General features: G+C 30.1%; 1 protein-coding gene across 2 annotated transcripts in view; it reads right to left on the bottom strand.

Annotated features, from left to right (window-relative positions):
- Positions 1–2,423: 2,423 nt before the first annotated feature.
- The window catches only part of LOC108724788 (uncharacterized), a 140,339-nt gene continuing 122,430 nt past the window's right edge, over positions 2,424–20,332 (bottom strand). For both annotated transcript variants that reach the window (XM_018451402.1, XM_018451401.1), the window contains exons 5-7: positions 14,064–14,134; positions 4,390–4,665; positions 2,424–3,310 (exon numbers count right to left, since the gene is read on the bottom strand). In XM_018451402.1, coding sequence (XP_018306904.1) covers positions 3,191–3,310; positions 4,390–4,665; positions 14,064–14,134 — 467 coding nt within the window. In that variant the 3' untranslated portion in view covers positions 2,424–3,190. The remainder of the gene's footprint in view (positions 3,311–4,389; positions 4,666–14,063; positions 14,135–20,332) is intronic.

Genomic DNA, 20,332 nt, shown 5'->3' with positions numbered 1-20,332 from the left:
AAATATATGCGGAAGAAAGCCAGAAATATAAAATATTAATAATTTTACAGGTTTTAACTATGTAATTATAATAATACTAATATGCTGATAATACTAATATTTAGTTACAATAATCGTAAAATATATTTAATATATTTAATACGATATTACTAAATATGCAAACGTAATAAAATTTTTATTCACGACATTCACCTGTGAAATTATGGAGAAATATTCAGATTTCTTAGAATGCTTTGATATATTAATCGTAAATACTAAACCTCAATTTCGCGGCTCTCTCCCACTTCTCGTCTACTTAATTAAAGATCGCTTTTGTTTCTATCTATAATAACGTTAATCGATAATATTTCAATCATACCAACTTTGCTACAGCGCATCTTCTTAATAAAGACATATAACCGTCATTTTGGTGAAAAAAGATACATTGATAAGTGTCATCTGATATTCATTATCATTGACCGATGTTATTAGTTCACGAACATATACTCATAGAGAATAGCATATGTCACTTAACAAGTATAATCAAGATCATTCAATTTAAATTTTTTAAGCATGATAAAAATCATTCTGATTACGTCATTACAATTAAATATAATTTCTGATTATTTTTTTTATAACTAATGAGAATTGTGATATTTTATATAATTTTCCTCGTATATTTTTGATGTATAATTATTTAATCTTAAATGATATTTAAAAATTGCGACTTGTTTTTAAAGCATTTTTCAAATAAAAAAATTAATCATCGGAAACACTTACCTATTTGATAACAATTTCGCCACTAATATTTGTGTGTGTGTGTGTGTGTGTGTGTATGTAAAAAGACATTTTTATCGTTTCCATAAAGATTCTTTGCACGATTTTATGGTAAATCATTTGTGATGACCGACGATTATTTCGAGATCAAGAAGAGCGCAAATCTATTCAACAAGTTAGAAGAAATTTTATGTCAGGACTAACTATAGGTCATAATTGTCTATTATATCTAATATCAATAAAATAACTTGTTGTAAAAAGTAACGATATTGCAATATAAAAGTTTAAAAACTGTGAACAATTTAAAAATTATAAAAAATTACAAAATTATAAAATTGTACAGAAAACGAAAATGTCGTATCATCTGACGACAAATTTTCTACATTTGCTTTTACACGAAAAATACGAGAATTCGTATATTCATAATTCTGGATAAGAAAAGGTTACATTTATATCTCTCGCCTAGAATTTATAATACTTGCAGTCTCTCTGAAAATATCACTTTCAAGTTTAAATAATGAAGATAAATTAAAAGAGAATAATACATAAGGAATAATTAAATTCAATTGCAATTGCTAATGGAACATTCGAATGTTGGATTTGAAATATTAAATAGTTTTAATAAATTAATTGTAATAAAAGTTATAATTTTAATTGCTTCGTCATCAATTATTAAACGTATCCTGGATGAGATTCTGTATATATCCCTTTTATTTATGGATATCTTAAAATTTTATGTATTTACTTTTTGATAACTCTGGAAATTATAGGATGCTCAATTATAATATTCTATAATTGTACAATTTAAATTATAGAAGAAATTATAGAACTTAAATTAATTATAATGTTGATTTAAAAGAACGTTGTTATGTTCTAACAAAAGGCAATGAAAATTTTAATTCACAGAGAAAAAGTTTCGCGAGCAGAATACACCAGATTCCTATAGATTAAATCTAAAGTTTAATATTTTGTTCCAGCTCGGTATAAAATTTTATTGGAGCGCCCGAATGTATAACGCAACGTATTAATTAACATACACGCGAAAGTTTCCTTAACAATTCGATTATTTATCTGGCAAGCTTAGCAATAAATTATTTGGCACTTGACCCTCTTTGAAATCCCGGTTAGTATATCGCTAAATTTTTTTTTAATCCTTCATATAAGTACGATGCTTTCTTCTGTTCATACCTTAATCTAAAATCACCTAGTTCGAAGTGCGCAATGTAATTCAGGCCTAATTTCGTTTATCGTTACATCGCTTATAATTATACGTTGCGAGAGGTCTCCTCAACCTTTTTATTAATTATTTCACAGAAAACTCATTTATATATATATATATATAACAAATAGAAAATTCGTCTAGACTTTGCTTTGTAATGAGCACTCGTTTCAGCGCCGTGCACGTTTCGATTGAGAAAACCTATTCGCCAATATTATTACTTGCGTCTCCTCAACTCAACGTAGAGTTCTCAATAGGAGGGGGTTCATTTTAGAAAACTTAATCGAACACATATTCAACTGCGTGACATACATGTAAAGTCTATATATAACGTCGTGCGAAATTATTTCCATTATCTTTTTATTCAGCTGCGCGCATTTACTGTTTAACAATTGCATTTCGCTAGACTTAAGTAAATATTAATAATAAAACATGTAGTAAATATAATATGTATGTATCTATATACACACACAAGACATATGTATGTATATAGATTTCATATACACCGCGCTTATCGGCAATCCGATTAGATAATACCGATACATTTATCCGATGATGGATGACCGAACGGGGTACGAATGCGGTGCGCAGGCTAATTATTAATTAGGATATCCTATTGTAAATTTTTTGGCGCTGGTTTGACATAATTTAAATTCGTCCGATTTTTGAGCCATACTTTATCATCGTTTCTGAACGCAATTTTTGACAATACAAACGTGCGAGTCGTTGCGCCACTACTATAATACAGAACAAATAATTTACAAAAACTTACTTCGCGTTAATGATATCATAAATTTATCGATATTCATACTGTATTATCATGAGACAAATGTGTTCGGATAATATCTAGATAATAATTCATATATTATGTGTGAAGCCTGACGCATTTATCCGATAAAACGGTTGAGCAAATAATCTTATAAGAGTTAGATAAATTACTTGGCAAGAGAAAATACATATAATATTTGCATAAACTCAGTGGAGACTCGCGGAATGCAAAACAACGACTCAATTTTCCTGTTATCCGGTATTCGATCTCTATTGTATTATCGTTGCCGCGCTGATTTCAGTCTCGCTAATTTTTGCTTTTAACGCGAATGTTGCAATTATCAGAAGATATTGACAAGTCGACGTCATCATCTTCTTCTGGAACGTATGGCAGAGCGGGCTAACAAGGGACCGATTTTTTCGAAATCTTCGTCTACCGGTCGTTTGCTACTGTATGGAACACACAGTCAGATGATGCGATAGAGCGTGGTCCAATAGAATAGGAGTGCCTGCAGCCAGTTCTGTACCGGCGTCAGCGCAATCGTCATCGCAATCAAAGTAGTTGCTCTGCAAGAAAAACAGTGAGTATCATTAAATTGCAATAGTGCGATAGTGAAGTATTTGAATTTAATTCAAGTAATCAATCGAGTCTAAACATCAGTGTTATTAATAATGTATTATTAATAAATTAATATATTTCCTCTTTTATTATAAAATTATTTATTTCTTTACACATAAACATATAAAATAGTAAAATATATACTTCACGAGAAATATTTGTATTATTAATATTTTAGCCTATATATATTAGTTTGAGAGAGAGAAAAGATTAATTAATGATTCTCTTAGCTTTTAGAGTAAAGATTTATTTATACATATATTGTAAAGACAAAAATTTTATAACTGATAAAATTTATAGCTTTTACATTAACAGTCTTACAATCTGACGGAATTGAATCAGAATTTTCCGACCGTAGCTAACGAACCTAAAAGTGCAAGCCAAAATGGAGCAGTAAAAAAAGTTCGTTCCACGACGAGTAATCCGTAACAGAATTGTCCAATTAGTACACAAACTAGCCAATATCAACTTCATTTGTGTGAATACAGTTGACGTCATTTTGTTTGCGGCAACTACATACGCGATGTAATTGTCTTACAAGGAAAAAGAATAGACTGTGAATATTAATTAAATCCAATTTCTTGATCGATTAATATTTCCAATAAAATTCTAAATTATCAATTTGCAATATGGCTGACATGTAGTGCTTAAGCAAATGCGGCAAACTGTACGATATCTATGTAAAAAAATCCTTTAAAAGTGAAATAATTTTCGTCAGAAATTTTGCCTTGTAATATTTTGTAATAAATATAAAAGTTATGAGATTGTATTGATAGATTTTCGTATTTTCGTTTATTCAAATAATCTTTAGTTGAATCAGAGCTTTTAAGACACAAATTGCAAATAACAAATTTATTAATAAATTTTATTTAAAGTAATGATTTTTTGAATAATCAATATATCAAATTTGATATACCGTATATTATAATGCGGTTACATCATAAAAGATTATAAAAAATTATAGTAGTAATGTATAATGTTGTCATGTTGAGCATAACTTGAAAGTTAATAATATATGAGATGATACCTGGCAATCGATGCACCGGCAGCTATCGGTCAATGAGCAAGTGAGGCCAAGGATCTCGACAGCTTCCTTGTAAAGTTCGGCGCTCGACTTCCGCCGTCTTGGCGGTGACGTGGGTGCACTGACTGTGCCAGTGCCCGATGGTCTCCTGCTACTCTTCAACCTCGACGAGGACTCTCGAGACAAGGAGGAGGTCGACGTTGATCCCCTCGCCCGATTGTCGCTCGTGAGTAACGCTCGACCTGCCGGAGATGCGAACAGCTGCAGCATGTCCATGTCCTACGGTTATATATTTACTAATTAGACGTTACACTTGCGGCATTATATTGCGCATAATATGTCCAATATATCAATCTCATGACATACAACATTAATAATACAACATTAATAATAAATTATAATAAAATTACGTTTTCTATTATACAAATTTACGTATATAAGAAAGACGTTGTGCATATCAAAGTTATATCATATATCAGTTTTTTAAATCAATTTTATTAACTTCAGATAATTTCAATAATAATTTAAAATCTCAATCAGATCTCTTAATAAATGCGTTTAAAGTGTTGTGCGTTTAATTGTTGTGAAAAGTATAATACAATATAATATTTTGAATTACATAAATTACAGTGTCCAGCGAAGCTTGTTAAAAATACTGCCTGTTATAGAATCAAAAAATACTATGTGTCTAACAAGATAACATTTTCAACGCGGATTTCCTTTCCTAGAATTCTATTCGTTTTGGAAGGACCTCATTCGCAACGCACCCTCAGGCGAAAGACTTTTCTAACAACACAACGTAGGCACTAGGAATATTATTATAATAAAAAACGTGCCGTATCTCAGAGATGGAAGAGATGTTATTAAAGTTGTTACGTTAAACGTTCAGTCTGTTTATATTAATATTATTTTTCATTTACTTTCTAAATAAAAATGTATAAGGCTAAAATCTCGTAATGATATCTTCTTAAAAGCAGAAGTTATTAAAATTACGTTATTAGAAGAGATTGTATGATTTTTTATTTTATATTTTAATAGTGTTCTTCTCGAACGATGCATCTTTGCAAATATGTAAAGCAGAAATTTTACTTCATTTCTTCATCACGTTTGTTGGTCTTTTAAAAAATCATATTATACATATTTTAATAGTGTTCTTCTCGAACGATGCATCTTTGCAAATATGTAAAGCAGAAATTTTACTGTATTTCTTCATCACGTTTGTTGGTTTTTTTTTTGAAGTTCGAGATATATTTTGAAATTTTAATATAAACGTATTATTAAAATGGTACGACTGTGTGCCGAATATTCGCTCGCATCTTTTATTTCAAACTCTTTTCTTAACGATCAAACTTTTATATTTAAAGAAAAAATGTAGTCGTACACAATCTGTCCTCATTCCTTGTAGTTAGAAATAAATTGCAGGCATATCATGAATATGGTATTACGTGCGGTTTTCCAAAGAAAAACATTTCATGCGTAAAATAAAGAGATGATGTACTGAAAGCTCAAACGTAGACTCGAATGATGATGATATTTAGAGAGCGATTTTCTTAATTACAAGCGGATCATTAAAAATTGCTCGCTAAAACGAACGTATTCACGAAATAAACGTGCTTCTTTATTATAGGTGCCTGAATCGTTTCAACGGAAGAAAATAATTGGGAACACGAATAATTGAATTCAACTTGAAAAGTTGGAAAATTTCAAACGAAGATATCTCAATTCCCATCTTAGACGTGAACAATTTTCCACTTTTGCGAAACTTCGCAATTCTTGCGCAAGTACCGTTCCATCCGTGCGTCGGAAAAACCATAATTACGCCGACTTGCTTCTGCGCTTTTAGCCATTATCTAGCTATGTTCAATGCTTGCTTACTCGTATTTTCATTGGAAAGACTTTTCATCGAGTTTGCTGAAAATCTCATTCAAACTAGTTACGATCAGCGAAACCGAGGCTAACAGCGAGACGAAGCAGCGCGGTTTTAAAAGCATTTTCAATGCACAGATCGCCGCTCGCAAGTTGCTACACATTGTGAACTTTCACCGAAAATGTAAGATATACTTTTGGCGAATGCAACGAGTTTCGTCTACGAGCACGGTCGAAGCAGCTTAAGCTCTTCGCTTAATGTATCTCAACTTACGAAGGGTTTAAGGAGAGAAATGAAAGTCCCCGTAAAATCCAGCAGGATGCTACATAATGCAACTGGAATTCGTTAAATTATTTTATTTAATATCGCAGAAACTACTAAAGAAGCGAACATAATAAATTTTTGAAGTAATCTCATTGTCGATATGAGCTAATTTAATAATCTTACGGTCAAGTGTAAATTATTTAATTAAATGAACTAATCAACTCAATGTTAATTACAAAAGTTATAATATTGAAAGAATACGAAAAATCATGTTAACAGAATTTATATATATTGCTATATCTGTAATTTTATATTAAATATTATATGTATAGAAATTAAAATCACAGATTTTATAAAAAGTTAAATATATTAGAAATATGATTAAAATATATATCGCTCTCTCTCTCTCTCTATAAATTTTATAAATTTAATTTGATATTATAGACTCTAAGTTAGCATTCAATTTTGATTAATAATAATAACCCAAATTAAATTGCATTGTGCTGGTTCATAGCGAAACATACTCGAGAAAGTCACTCAAGCGATTCCTTTGTCAGTAGGTAACGCATCTTTGACCTTTCGTTGTGTAGAGTCCCAGAGAAATGCTATTAGCGCAACTTTAACGAGATATATTGCTATCAAGAAACTTCGATAGAGGCATACAATCATCATTTAGCGTTGTTTATCGCGTCTAGACGAAATCATAATTGAACATAATTTAATTTGAAATATTTGATATTGTATGTTAATATATCTCATGCAGCAAAGCAGAAAGGACATTTTATATCTGTTTGATAACGCACATTATTAAAATCACGTAATAATATAAAATAATAAATTCTTTTACAATATAATATATATAATATTATGCAAAATATTATTATATATTATCACATTTATAATCACAATTTTCATAGAAATATCATTGATTCGCGCAGTAAATATTTCAATATTTAATGTATTCGCGAAAACTTACCGATTGAAGAAAAGCTGAGATATTGTAACAATTTTTATAAGCAGATTTAAAAAGTTGCTACAAAATCATCCTTTTATGAGTGTTCAAAGTTCCTATCTTTTCCCATTTCCAATATTATTCAGTATGGAAGACAGATGAAAGCAATGTTCTTAATCCTTTCTCGCGACCAATCAATTCTGCGCAAGTTTCCGTGTTGAGCGATTATATCCCGGGAAACAAAAACTTTTTCTTTAGCCTTAGTCATTTTTCTTTTCTATGAGTAATGAGAGCACGATCTTTATCATATTCAAGGGCGATGTCTGAAGAGAACGTTATCTTCAGGATGGTTGACGAATGAAAGAGGTCGATGGAAAATAGTAAAGAGATCAAATGGTGAACGATAACAAGCATCAAGCTGATTCGATGTATCTGGTGTACAGGGGAAGACAGTATCCCAGGTCGATCCCTCGGGATGCGTATCCCTTCGGTCTTGATATTTTCTGCTGCGCGCGAACTTTTCTCGAATCCTTCAACGCTGATAGATAACCAGGTCGAAAGGGCGGACTTGGATAGAACGACTGACGAAGACTTTTTGCCGCGAGGAACAGGATTTTGCGGAGGGAGTTTATGCAATGGGGAAAGAAATAATTTTTACTTGAGGTTGAAAAATATACTGCAAGATATAGCTTCTTCTGCAAGATATATTATCCATTATATTTCTTCTCACAAAGATTGAGTGGAGAAATATCTCATTTGGACGCGCGCGCGCGCAAATCCGCAAATTACTTAGATAATTATATAAATTACAAAATAAGTAACACGTTGCATAGTAAAAAAAAATTTACATCTTATTTTAAAAAAGCTTTGATTTCTTCTGTTCCAATTTTCGAAAATGTTTAGAAATATCCCATTTGGACATCTACAATTAATGAAATAATTATACAAATTCAAAAATAGATAACATAATATTGCACAGTAAAAAAATACATCATTTTAAGATACTTTTAATCTTTCCTGCTCCAATTCTCTTGTCTCGTTATTTTTACATTACTTGTTGATTTTTATTGATGACAATGTATATTATTGATTTGCTGAAATACATATATATATATATACCATTAAAATAAAACCCATTTAACTTCTTGTATATTAAAATTGAGAATTTAACTATTCATGAAAATTGAATTTCGACATGCTTTAAATAATTAGCTTCGAATATTGATTAGAGATAAGCATAGTTTATCGATTAGCCGTTTGAAAATTAAGGGTAAATCAAGGGTTGCTACTAATAAGTAGATTATAAATGAGCAATCCGATTTATATACGCCGAGTAAGTTAATTGTTAACAAATCGTTTTAATTTCTTGCACTTATCAACTCATGAATCAGGAATTAATTCTAATCAAGAGAAGAAAGCTAAAAAAGATATAAAGTAAAGCAAAATCAATCTTTGTGGCTTAATCGGTCAAAATTAATTTTATAGCAATTATATAAAAATGTTAACTCATATTGTAACTGTTGTCGCTGCGTCATCATTCAGCAAATACATTTGCTTTAATAAAAAAATATTTCTAAATTTACAAAACAATTTAGCAGAAAAGAAAATTTTCCGTTTTTGTATCGATCAGCGTTACGCATTAAAGTCAAGATTGTGATAATGGAAGTGATAACACAATCTCATATTAACAAAAATAGCTTTATGTTTCCTCCCGTTCCCATTAATGTGTGCATCAATTTTCCAACTGTCGAATCGGTATCGTTATATCAACATTTTATATCGCATAAAACTATCATTCGTTAACGTTCGTACAATTTCTGAATTTATGAAACGTGTTTACTGCCGCATTTTATGATTTAATTCCCTCGTGTGCGAGTATTAAATATTTCCGGTGCAAATCTGCGTCATTAAACAGCAAATGTGTATCATCATATAAACATATACAACTCGCAGGCTTTCCCGGTTCTTCCTTTAGAATTATCGTTTATCACTCTGCCACAGAATATCAGCGATAATATTCAACTACATTTTGCTCATCCAGGAGGGTAGTTCGCCCATGTTGTTAATTCCCCTTGTAGCCCCCTTGTCAACAGGAACCATTGAGAGCAGCTGCTAATGAAGAGAACCCATCTAATTAAGTTAATTAATACCGACAGGAGCTCTATAGGAAACTTTCGATAAAGGGGTGAAAACAGGAGGAGAAGGTCACAAGCGCGTACACGAGAAGGATACGCGGGACGATTTGCGTAACAGGATAATTATGTCGGTTTCATCGTACCGATGGGCGGATAATAGGAGAACATTGTTCGCCAGGGATGTTTAGCCCAGGATTAATACCGACGAGGCGATATCATGCGCTTATGCGGTCAGATTAATAGAGTACGTCCATGGTAAAATCTACTTTTATTGAAACTGGGATTTTTATTAAGCCCCCTTAGACCGAGCACGAGTTTCGCCAGCGGCGATGGTAATCCCGCTTCTTTGTGTTCACGGAAGCGATAATTATCACGTACGAATGGGAAAGGTATTATCCGTGATGGTCTACTAAATCGTTAACAATAACTTAAGTAAAGGAATTCCAGTAAAAAATCTATTTGTGATTATAATAATTGATTGAAATATATTAACTGAAAAAACATTTTTTAAGTCTGACAATAAGTAATTTTTTTCTTCAATAAATGTTTACTTGGAACTATTAAAAAAAATTACATAGTTTATAAAATTTTTTTTCAGTGTCGTTATATTAGCTCTGATATAAATGTATACGATTTTTTTAGATCCAGTTTTTTACATCCAGTTATTGTTTAGTTTTACTGTATTCTCATTAGTTATAACAATATTACTTAAAAAATAGATAAAAGCTTTATAAGAGTTTTTATTTAGTGGTTTAAAACAGTTTTTATGTAGAAGCAATTTTCTAAAAATATATGCAACTTCCATATACACTTATCCAGTTATTGTTTAAATTAATAAATTATTATTAATTAAAATACTGCGTCCATTTATTATCTTATTTTTATTTAGTAAATAGATCCAGGTTTTGAGCATCTTTTGTGCGCAGTAACTGAAGACAAAGCGTTACATCTTGATTGAGATTCTAAGTAGTTATACCTCTCAATTACTAAAAATAGAATTAATATAACTGTTCAAAATACAACTGTTCAAAGAAACACATAAAATTTCTACTGGCGAGTTTTTACTGTTGAACGGAATGGCTATAAATTAAATTAAATAGATAAAATGAAATGGAATGGTTAACATATTATATATGTTTCAACTGAAAAAATAAAGTCTATAACATAATTGTAAATTTATATAAAGTATTCGATAAAGCATAATCTAATGGAAATAAATTTATAACAACGACTGAAATAGAGATAAATCTATTTTGATATATTTTCGTAAAACGCATAAAAACAACGCGTGCAACGGTGCGTAAAAAGAGTTTTAATTGACACAAGCGACATTCGCTTAATTAATGCGTTTTTCCACGCTTTGATAAGCGAACCGCTTCGATTTAGTGCGTATCGTACATCGTAAATTGCGAGGCGTTAGTTTTCCTCTCTTTTTTTTTGTCGTTGTCGCATACGCGATGTTCAAATAATTGCAGGAAATCGCTTGAGAGCGCTACATATTCGCGCCCCGCCGCGATTTCACACTAATGCAAATTGCTAAACGAAATTACTAAAGCTAGTGCGTGAGTTCAAACGAATACACTTTCATTGGAAACAAAATGCTTTTCGCATTAATTACCATATCATGAGGCACATTTAGTACTCTGCAACATCTGCAGGGCATTCCCAAATGTATTGTGATTTCATGATTGTTAAATCATATTATTACTGATAGATTATCTGAATAACAACATATCGGCGGTACCACTGCACCGATCAACTTTGTATTAATTTATACGTTCTCAAATGCGCGTTTGCATCGTTTGTAAACGCGATTACGATAGGCATCATTCCGGTTCTCTAATTATTATAATTGTTTTGCGAATGATACGTACAACGCGCTACAAAACGTCGCATAAATGTTTCAATTGTTAGAATTGGTATAGTAGAGGAAACAATACGCGCATGCAATAGAACAAGCACAAGGATTGTACAATGTTTCACTTTATTATATAAAACGACTCAGATATTTTAGAAGAAAGAGTAATATCTTTTCGAGAAAAACATAAGCAAGAGAAAATTATGTTAAAATATTCAACATTAATGATGCAATAATATTTCTGCCTGCATGACTATACGGTTTAAGAAATAAAATGATTTCGTGAAATTTCAAAACTGATCTTAACAAATATTGGGAGTAATTCTAAATAAAATAAGAAATGTCTGAGAACACAACTTCCCTTTGGCTTATAATATATCTTTTTTATTATATATTTAGCAAGAATCTTATACAAAAATTATTATAATAAACCATGTAATTTATATTAGGAACAGATATAATTTTATTTGTAGAATAATATGTATCTGATAAAATGATATCTTACTTATGCTGTATTAATTCATATGTTACAAATAATTGCAATGGCTTTTATGTTCGACAATGAATACTAATTTAACAATAACAGTAATAGTTAATTATACGTTTATTTATCGCAACAGTTCCTATTCCATATACATTATGGCGATTAACATTATCTACGAACAACTAAGTGCATGCAAACATTGTAAACCTATCTGATGGACGCTACACAGATTTATGTATGCTTGTATATGCAAACTATTATTTACAAAAGCATTATTTAGTAAAAATCATTTATTAGCAACTGCTTTGGAATAATAATGATAAAATTCATGGTTTATTTTACACATAAAAATTTTGATATTCGAAATTCATATGCTACTTTAAATTATAATTGGTACCTAAGTCGAGATATACTTTTTAAATTTAATGAAAATTTAGTTTAATAAATAGCAATTAAATACTATTGTCACTATTCGTAAAATCTAACGTGACTTCTGCAAATTACAGTTACACGATTGTTTGATGTAATTATATTACGTTACGAATATTGAATTAATCGGTTATTGTGATTGGGATCTATGTGTTATTATGCATCCAGCAACGCGTAGTTTGGTTATGCAATTATAACAATAATTGATGGGTTTAATCGAGAATCGCATATCCATTAGAACGTGGAATAATAGTATCGAATAATTGCTTATTTTGTGCATAGAAGATCGAATTTTCCCGAATTGCACGTATATTCAAATTATTGTATTCAGATAATCAGTTGTTATCGCAGTATATGTGATCTATTTTACAATTAGCTAAGATAATATTTTACAACGCATTTTGAATTATTCCTATATTTACGTTATCGCCGTTATTTAGTCCGTTTACCATTTTGACAGCAGAACTCTACATGATTATAACAATAATAGTTATACTAAATGATGCATTCTGTAGCAACGTTCGCGGTTAACGGTCTGATTACGTATTGTAATGCACGCGTTGATGGCTTGTATGCCGAATTAATTCTCTTCAAATATATGCGCGTAAGTTAAGCCGCAATAATCACTTCGTAATGAACTAAGAAAGTTATTAATTCACACATACAGCACATATTCGTGATAGCGTTACTAATGATTTCGTGATATCACTATTTATGTAAATTATATTCCAAGTATTTCAAGTATTTTAAGTATTCCAACTATTTTAAGTAGTTGGAATATTTATTTCCATCACTTTCATTATTCTGTTAATATTTGTAGAGAGATAGAAATAAGATGGTTACGGAATAGATGATAGGTTATAAAGTATCATGATATCTTATACAATTTTGGGTGCATTCTGGAGGCAATCGTCAAAATTACTTCTTCACAGTCTGCTGAGATGTCAACATTATAGCCACTTAAATTAAATAGATTAAAAGTGTTTACTATATTGTCGTAAAAACTGTATTTTAATTTCGAAAGAAGCAAATAGTTTAGATAAGCAAATAATTTATAGATGTAATTTTAAAACTTAATGTAATTTTGAGAAGTAAATAATATTAAACTTTTTCAGATTTTATATAGGTATAAGATTTCATCAGAATGAGAAATTTTAGAAATCTTAGAATATTTCAGAATTTCTGATATCTATATGAAAAATTATAAAAAAGAGATAAACTTTTTCAGTACTTATGAAAATATTCCAATTTGTATTAAAAAAGTGCAATTTTCTATCAACTTATGAAATTATTCATAAATTTTGAAAATTATAAAATTTACATAAAAATTCTAAATTTACATAAAAATTATATAAAAATTCTTAGAAAAATTTTCATTAAGGCAATTTTTTGTACGTTTTTATTTATTGTACAGTTTTTATTACGGTTGTTCTATACATTTGAAGAACTTCTATACTTAGTATAATTATTATTATTCTATAACTAACAAACTTGTATGAAAAATAATCACGTTATATAAATATCTTGTGAGTTATTTCAATAAAACAAAATATTCCACAACTCCTTCCCTTCCTTTTAGTTAAAAATATGTGGTCAGTGATAATGTAATGGAAAACAACCCCAGATCATGAGAGGATCGCAATAACAGCTGTACCTAAGTGGTCCATTACGTGCCGAATTATACTCACCGGCAAGGATTCAGGCGTGTGGTCCAGCACGTATATGCTGTTCGTGTATCCGTACAGCATCGTGTCCAGATCTGTAACCCAAGGAGAGCAAGCAGAACATTAAATTGGATCAAACCAGTCGCAAGCCATGCGGCACACTAATACGCTAGTAATACCCGCGCGTACTCACACTCGTGGCTGCGCAGTATTCTAATTTACGCTAGATGCACCGTAGCACAGAGGAAAGCAATTTCCTAACACGGCCACGGGATGAGAACACACTCTCAAATTCCCAACGTCCTCTCCTTACTATCCAGTGCGTTTCCTTCAGGACTTGGCGAGTCGCTCTAACATTATCTTATGACAACATTGCGTTTAACTTAGTTCATTGTTTACATACATAGAACTTTCTTGTTACTACATTACATTACGTTATGCTGTATTATATCAGCCTAGTGCACTTTGCAGTTCTGTTTGATTGTTTGAAAATAAGTATATATTTTTAATAAGATAAGTAAATAATTGGTATTATCATTAGATAGTAATACAGCAAATAATTAATATAAATTGGTCATTTTTTCAATATATATAATTTTACACAGATTTACACCTGTATAATTTTTTATACATAATTATATAAATATATTACACATAAATATTTCTGTATACGCCAATTATTATAATTAAATTATTAAACGATTGATAACTATGAAGTACGCTTTTAATAATGACAAACTGATATAATTGTTATATAAAATTATTTCTCACAGAAGAGTTTGCCCTAATATTATTTATCGAAGCCGCACGTTAATTGTAAATAACGCTGACACAATAATCATCGAAAGGTTAACGAGTTTTTCCGCATTGACGCTCGTAGCTTCAATGGAAAAAAATTATTATCGATGAATAAATAGAATAACGGTGAATAATAGAATAGTCATAAAAGTGAAATAGTCGTTGTAACACGTTTGTAAAAAATTTAATACCGAGATAGCGGTCAGTTGCACAATCAGAGAATCAATATTTCTGTCGATACAAAATTTAATGATTCAATCATGTAAATCAAAATACCACATAAACTCAGTCATAAATTTACATTGTTAATGATTACCTGTTTTGTGGTCACAGTAGACAAGGTAATATAAATGATAATATTAAAAGCATGTTATAGGTATATTTAATATTCAAACATTAATAAAAATACTTCTCTCATCTAATAATTAAATTAATTATAATTATTATGCAATTTACATGATGTAATTTAATTATTCTTATGCTACAGATGCACGTGATTAAGTCCGCAATTAATTAATTGTAAGAAAATCGTATAGATGTTTTCTGTCTGACTAGTGACGGTTTTCTCTTCTTCCACGTCTCTATGCTACTATTCGGATACATTTCTCGAAGAAATCGTTGCAAGATTCCATAAGCAATATTCTGAAAAGATTACTGAATGTTCAGACAGATGTATTCATGGTGCAATGTAACATACCCGACATATCCTATCGATTTATGAATCGGAAGCTTGATGCAAGCGAATATAAGTTCTCAAAAATTATTGCGTGATATTCTCCAAATGGATGAGAGGCACTTGAGACTTTGATAGCGATTTATTTATATAAAAGTTCTCTATCTTCAACCTCATCTATTATATAGATGAGCCGAAGCATTATTTTTCGCAATAAGTTTTATTACAGTTTTTAAGTTGGGGAATTTGGGGGGATTATTAATATTTTCAGATTTGATTGCGTTGAAAGTCCGACAACCATATCGGCACGCAATTATCATTTCTGAAATTAATTCATTTAAATGAATTTACAATAGTTCAACATCTTAACGTTCTGACCGTTATGGCGCTTCTTAATTTAAAATTATTATGTTTAACATTAGCGGTCTTTCAATCTTATTATTGCTCATCTATTATATTGTATTCGCGTATTGTCCAACGAATATACAGGAATCAATCGAATCCAGCAATGGTTAATTTCTGATGAAACGCGACGACTCGCTATTTCTATGCCTCTTCACTGAAAAATATGCGGTACGTCATGTTACTTCAACGATTTGGTGGGAATTTCAATTTACAAGGATGGCATTTCGTTATATTACCAAAAGGTATTCATACAAAACATAGAATCACTTTGAGGCCATTGGATGCTCCAAACTGACAGAATTTCTCGCAGCAATTTAAGCTGCTTTAGAAGAGCAAGCGTACACGTATAAAGTTAAGCTTGAAATATTTTCAAATGAAGGAAGATTATTTTGGATTTAATTTAGTACCATTTACTTAAAATAAAAAAGAAATTTAAATAAATATTACATGCAAAGATAGATTTATTACCTCATGCGCCGATTTGATTTGTTGGGCTCGAAATGCAATCATAAACTGAAGTTGGAAATAACATCTCAAATTATAATCGTTAATTTAATAATAATACTAATAAATACATTCTAAAAAATACTACGAAGAATACATATGAATATTATTATTCAGCACCAAAATACGCTTCGACCAAAAATAAAATGCTTTCTCTTATTTAATTTATTCTCATCAATATCTAATTTCCATTTATAACATGTAAAATATATAAAAGATGTTAAAAAATGTAAGACACATGTAAAATATGTAAAATTATATATAAAAATAAATACCATATAAAATTATGTACAAGTAGAATTTTATTCTCTAAAATTTATCGTAAATTACACATTTATTTGAGATTTAAGAGTTACTCGTACAAAATGTACATCAAATGTACATCAAATAAGTTTGTAGTCCGTTTTGCGTGATGTTTGCAGAAACATGAAAACACGCAAATTAAGATTCATGAATAAGCGTAATTGTGATTTGACACAGGAGATCGTTTCGAAATTCAGTTTCATCAGGATGTTGAATCGTGCAAACACAACGCATGATAACGTTATGCTGTGCGTGTTCGATGATAGAGAATTTGCGTAGAATGCTCGACGAGAGATAGATTTATTGTTTCTGATTCATCTAGACTCATCTCGCCAGAGTGATCGAAATTGCTTGACCAAAAACCAATCCCTCGTAAAAGCTGTGAAAGATTTTATTTCCATGATAACGCTGTGTGAATAGACAATATTGCCACAATCAACATTGGTGGGCCATTCATGTACAGAATCGTTAAATGTAAAAACTATTGTCATAGAAGAAAAGATGACAAAACAAAGATTCAATTTTTTATTTTAAAAAATTTGATTTACAAATATGCCAAGTCATGAAAATAGAAATTTCATGTATTTATCAGATTTATTTACTCAATATTTTTGAAATATTAAAAATGTTCGACTGCTATATGAATTAAACGAATGCTAATTTTCATGGCAGTAAAATTAACCCTAAAGCGCATTAATTTTTCAAACAAACAAAAATAATTGTGACCAAAATTTAAGAGAAAACATATATTAGAATGTTTATTTCTAGGATTGTAGGATAAAAACGATTAACACATTATCGACAAACAAAATTATCAAATTAAAAGGTTTTTTTAATTTAATACTCGTATAAAACGTTTATTCTATTGACAACTTATCAATATGTATAAAATCAACATATAAAAATATTATATAAAAATTATTTAAAATAAATTTACAATAAATTAACAATAGACATAACATAATTTAAGAATATTAACTTTGTGGTTTATAATATATCACGATGTATGGCTTGGCTGGAATGTACACAGACTACACAGACAGAGACACAGCGAAAGAGGCGGAAATACAAAGCTGCGGTGCATACAATGGCACTCCGAATTGCGTCCATAAACCGCATCGCCATTGCATACCACAAATATCGAAATTGTTTCACGCCACTGATATATGTGTTCCTCCACCTCCCATATTCTTCGCGCATCGTGAACTGTAATCGACAATAACCTCTATGGCACCGGTTATGGCCGATTTTCCTTATACCCTGTTAGCCAATATATTTACGTGATAGTTATATTAAAATCTTCCGATGTAAATTACTACACTTAACTTGTTATAATACAAGTTAAATGCAGTAATTTACTATTTTGCTAAAGTATTTAAAAATTTAGCTAGAAAATAATTTTGAACCATCAAAATAATTACATAGAAATCTTGAACACGATGAGCAAATGCTCGAAAAATATTTTCATATTCTAATAATTAATTCAAGTTTCTAATAAAATTATTTTAATGAGCCTAACAAAATTATTTTCAGATCTGAATCCGGTTAAATTTTAATACTTCAATAAAATCGTGTACGTTTTTGTCGTTGCTATCTTTGAACATCAAGAATTTATCAATTATTTTCCAAAAGAATAAAGCTACTCTCTCTCTCTCTCTCTCTACTTCGAAAATTGACTATTTGTCTTAAAAAAGAATACTGTGAGCGATTGTAGTATATAACTACGTCCATTCGATGCAGCAGTATACCATGAATACGTCACGAGAAACGTGTGTGCAACATCGAGCCAATCTTGACAAATCTCCTTGTGTTACATGATAGACGACAGATACGACGCGGCCAAAGCTAATGTCTGTTGCGTCACGCGCGGCGTACCATACATCCTCGTTCTTTTGCACGAGACGAATATGTCCTATATTTAAAATTTGGCTTTGACTAATTTTTAAAACAGAATTGCGCTAACGGGGAAAATATTGTGAACTACAACAAAACAATCGTTCAATTGCTATAATAGAATTTGACCGTAAAAATAGAACGGGCCATTCGTATTTGCGACAGAAATCGAGAATTGAACTATCGAGTTATTTAGAAAATTCTCTCCATGCGAGAGATTATTGAATCCATAGATTCCTATTGTCACCTCTCGATTTTTTTCAAAATAAAGAGAAAGAGAAAGAAAAAAGAGAGAGAAAGAGAGAAAGAGAAAAGGGGTGAGTGAGTGAGTGAGTGAGTGAGTGAGTGAGTGAGTGAGAGTAAGAGTGAGAGAGAGGAGAGTCAAACAATGCAGATTGAGAATTTGAGAAGATAATATATTGCAAATATATACTTATATTTGTAAAGTAAAAAAGATAAAAAAAATAAAACATCTATATTAAAATAGGAAAAGAAAACTTTTATTTTACTTCTCCGTAATAAATTGCTCTTTTAAAAAATATACAATGTTTTAAAATATATTAAACCTTATTTAGATGTTATCCACTGAAGCATAAAAAAATCGAACTGAGTACGCGCAGTATGTACTGATAGATCGTAGGAATTTATTACTAATTACTTTTCTATGTCGAGTTATTCAACTACAAATGCGTTTATCATGGATTTATCGCGTTTTTATTCTCCCTTGTGAATACTTGGCTAAATATATGGAGATATTCGAATAATCGCGATATGACATGAAAAATATGATTTATGGCTACTAATCACCACGAGACACCTGATTCTTCGAAATAAGAGTCGAAAATAAAACTCTGGTCTGATATATGTGTATATTTATGTATATTGATTTATAAAAAATTAATTAAATATTATAATTATATTAATTCATTATTAAAATATTTAATATAGATACTATTTTATAATTAATTTTTCATTATTAAATATTTTAATCATAAAAATTTATAAAAATTTATAAAAATTAAAATATTAAACAAACTGTAGCAGTAGATATACTTTTCTTCATCTATCACTTTTGTGTTGTAATTTGTAATTATAATATACATTAATGATAGTTCAATTCTAATTTTCCCCTTTCTCAATTCCTATATGGAGATAAGACTGATTATTTTAGTCATAATTCAATTTCAAAGAATTCATTATAATTATAGACAGTAATTATGGCCAGGTGTTCTGCAAGTTCGAGTTTAATATTCTGCTCGATCGCTAACTTAGCAACTTTACTGATTTGCGAAATGTCATAATTAATCGACATTCAAATACAGCGGAACAATAAATTCGATTATTATTATAATTCGATTGCTGCATTTTGCTAATAACAATAATATTACTTGTATATAAGTAATGTTCAAGGCTCAGAAGAATAAAACCTAATAATAATTAGCCTAATAAGCCTATTTGAGCCAAACACAAGATATTTATTGTGTGAATTAAAAATTAAACAATTAAACAATTACATGTATATTAAACGTAAACGTTTCGACCTATGGTTAAAGTCCTTATCAATATTTCATTATATATCGTATCATCTATTGACACACTTAATACGCGTTAAAAATATATATAAATTGTCCAACTATCTATCATGGTATTGTCCAACCGCTTTGTAGGTCATCAAATTCGCTAGTTTACTAAATACAAACAGATTTTAATATGTATA

This window comes from Mycetomoellerius zeteki, unplaced genomic scaffold (assembly GCF_001594055.1).
Source record: "Mycetomoellerius zeteki isolate Tzet28-1 unplaced genomic scaffold, Tzet1.0 scaffold310, whole genome shotgun sequence".
Lineage (NCBI taxonomy): Eukaryota > Metazoa > Arthropoda > Insecta > Hymenoptera > Formicidae > Mycetomoellerius > Mycetomoellerius zeteki.
The sequence above is the reverse complement of the archived record's forward strand: the minus strand, read 5'-3'. Positions and strand labels throughout refer to the sequence as shown.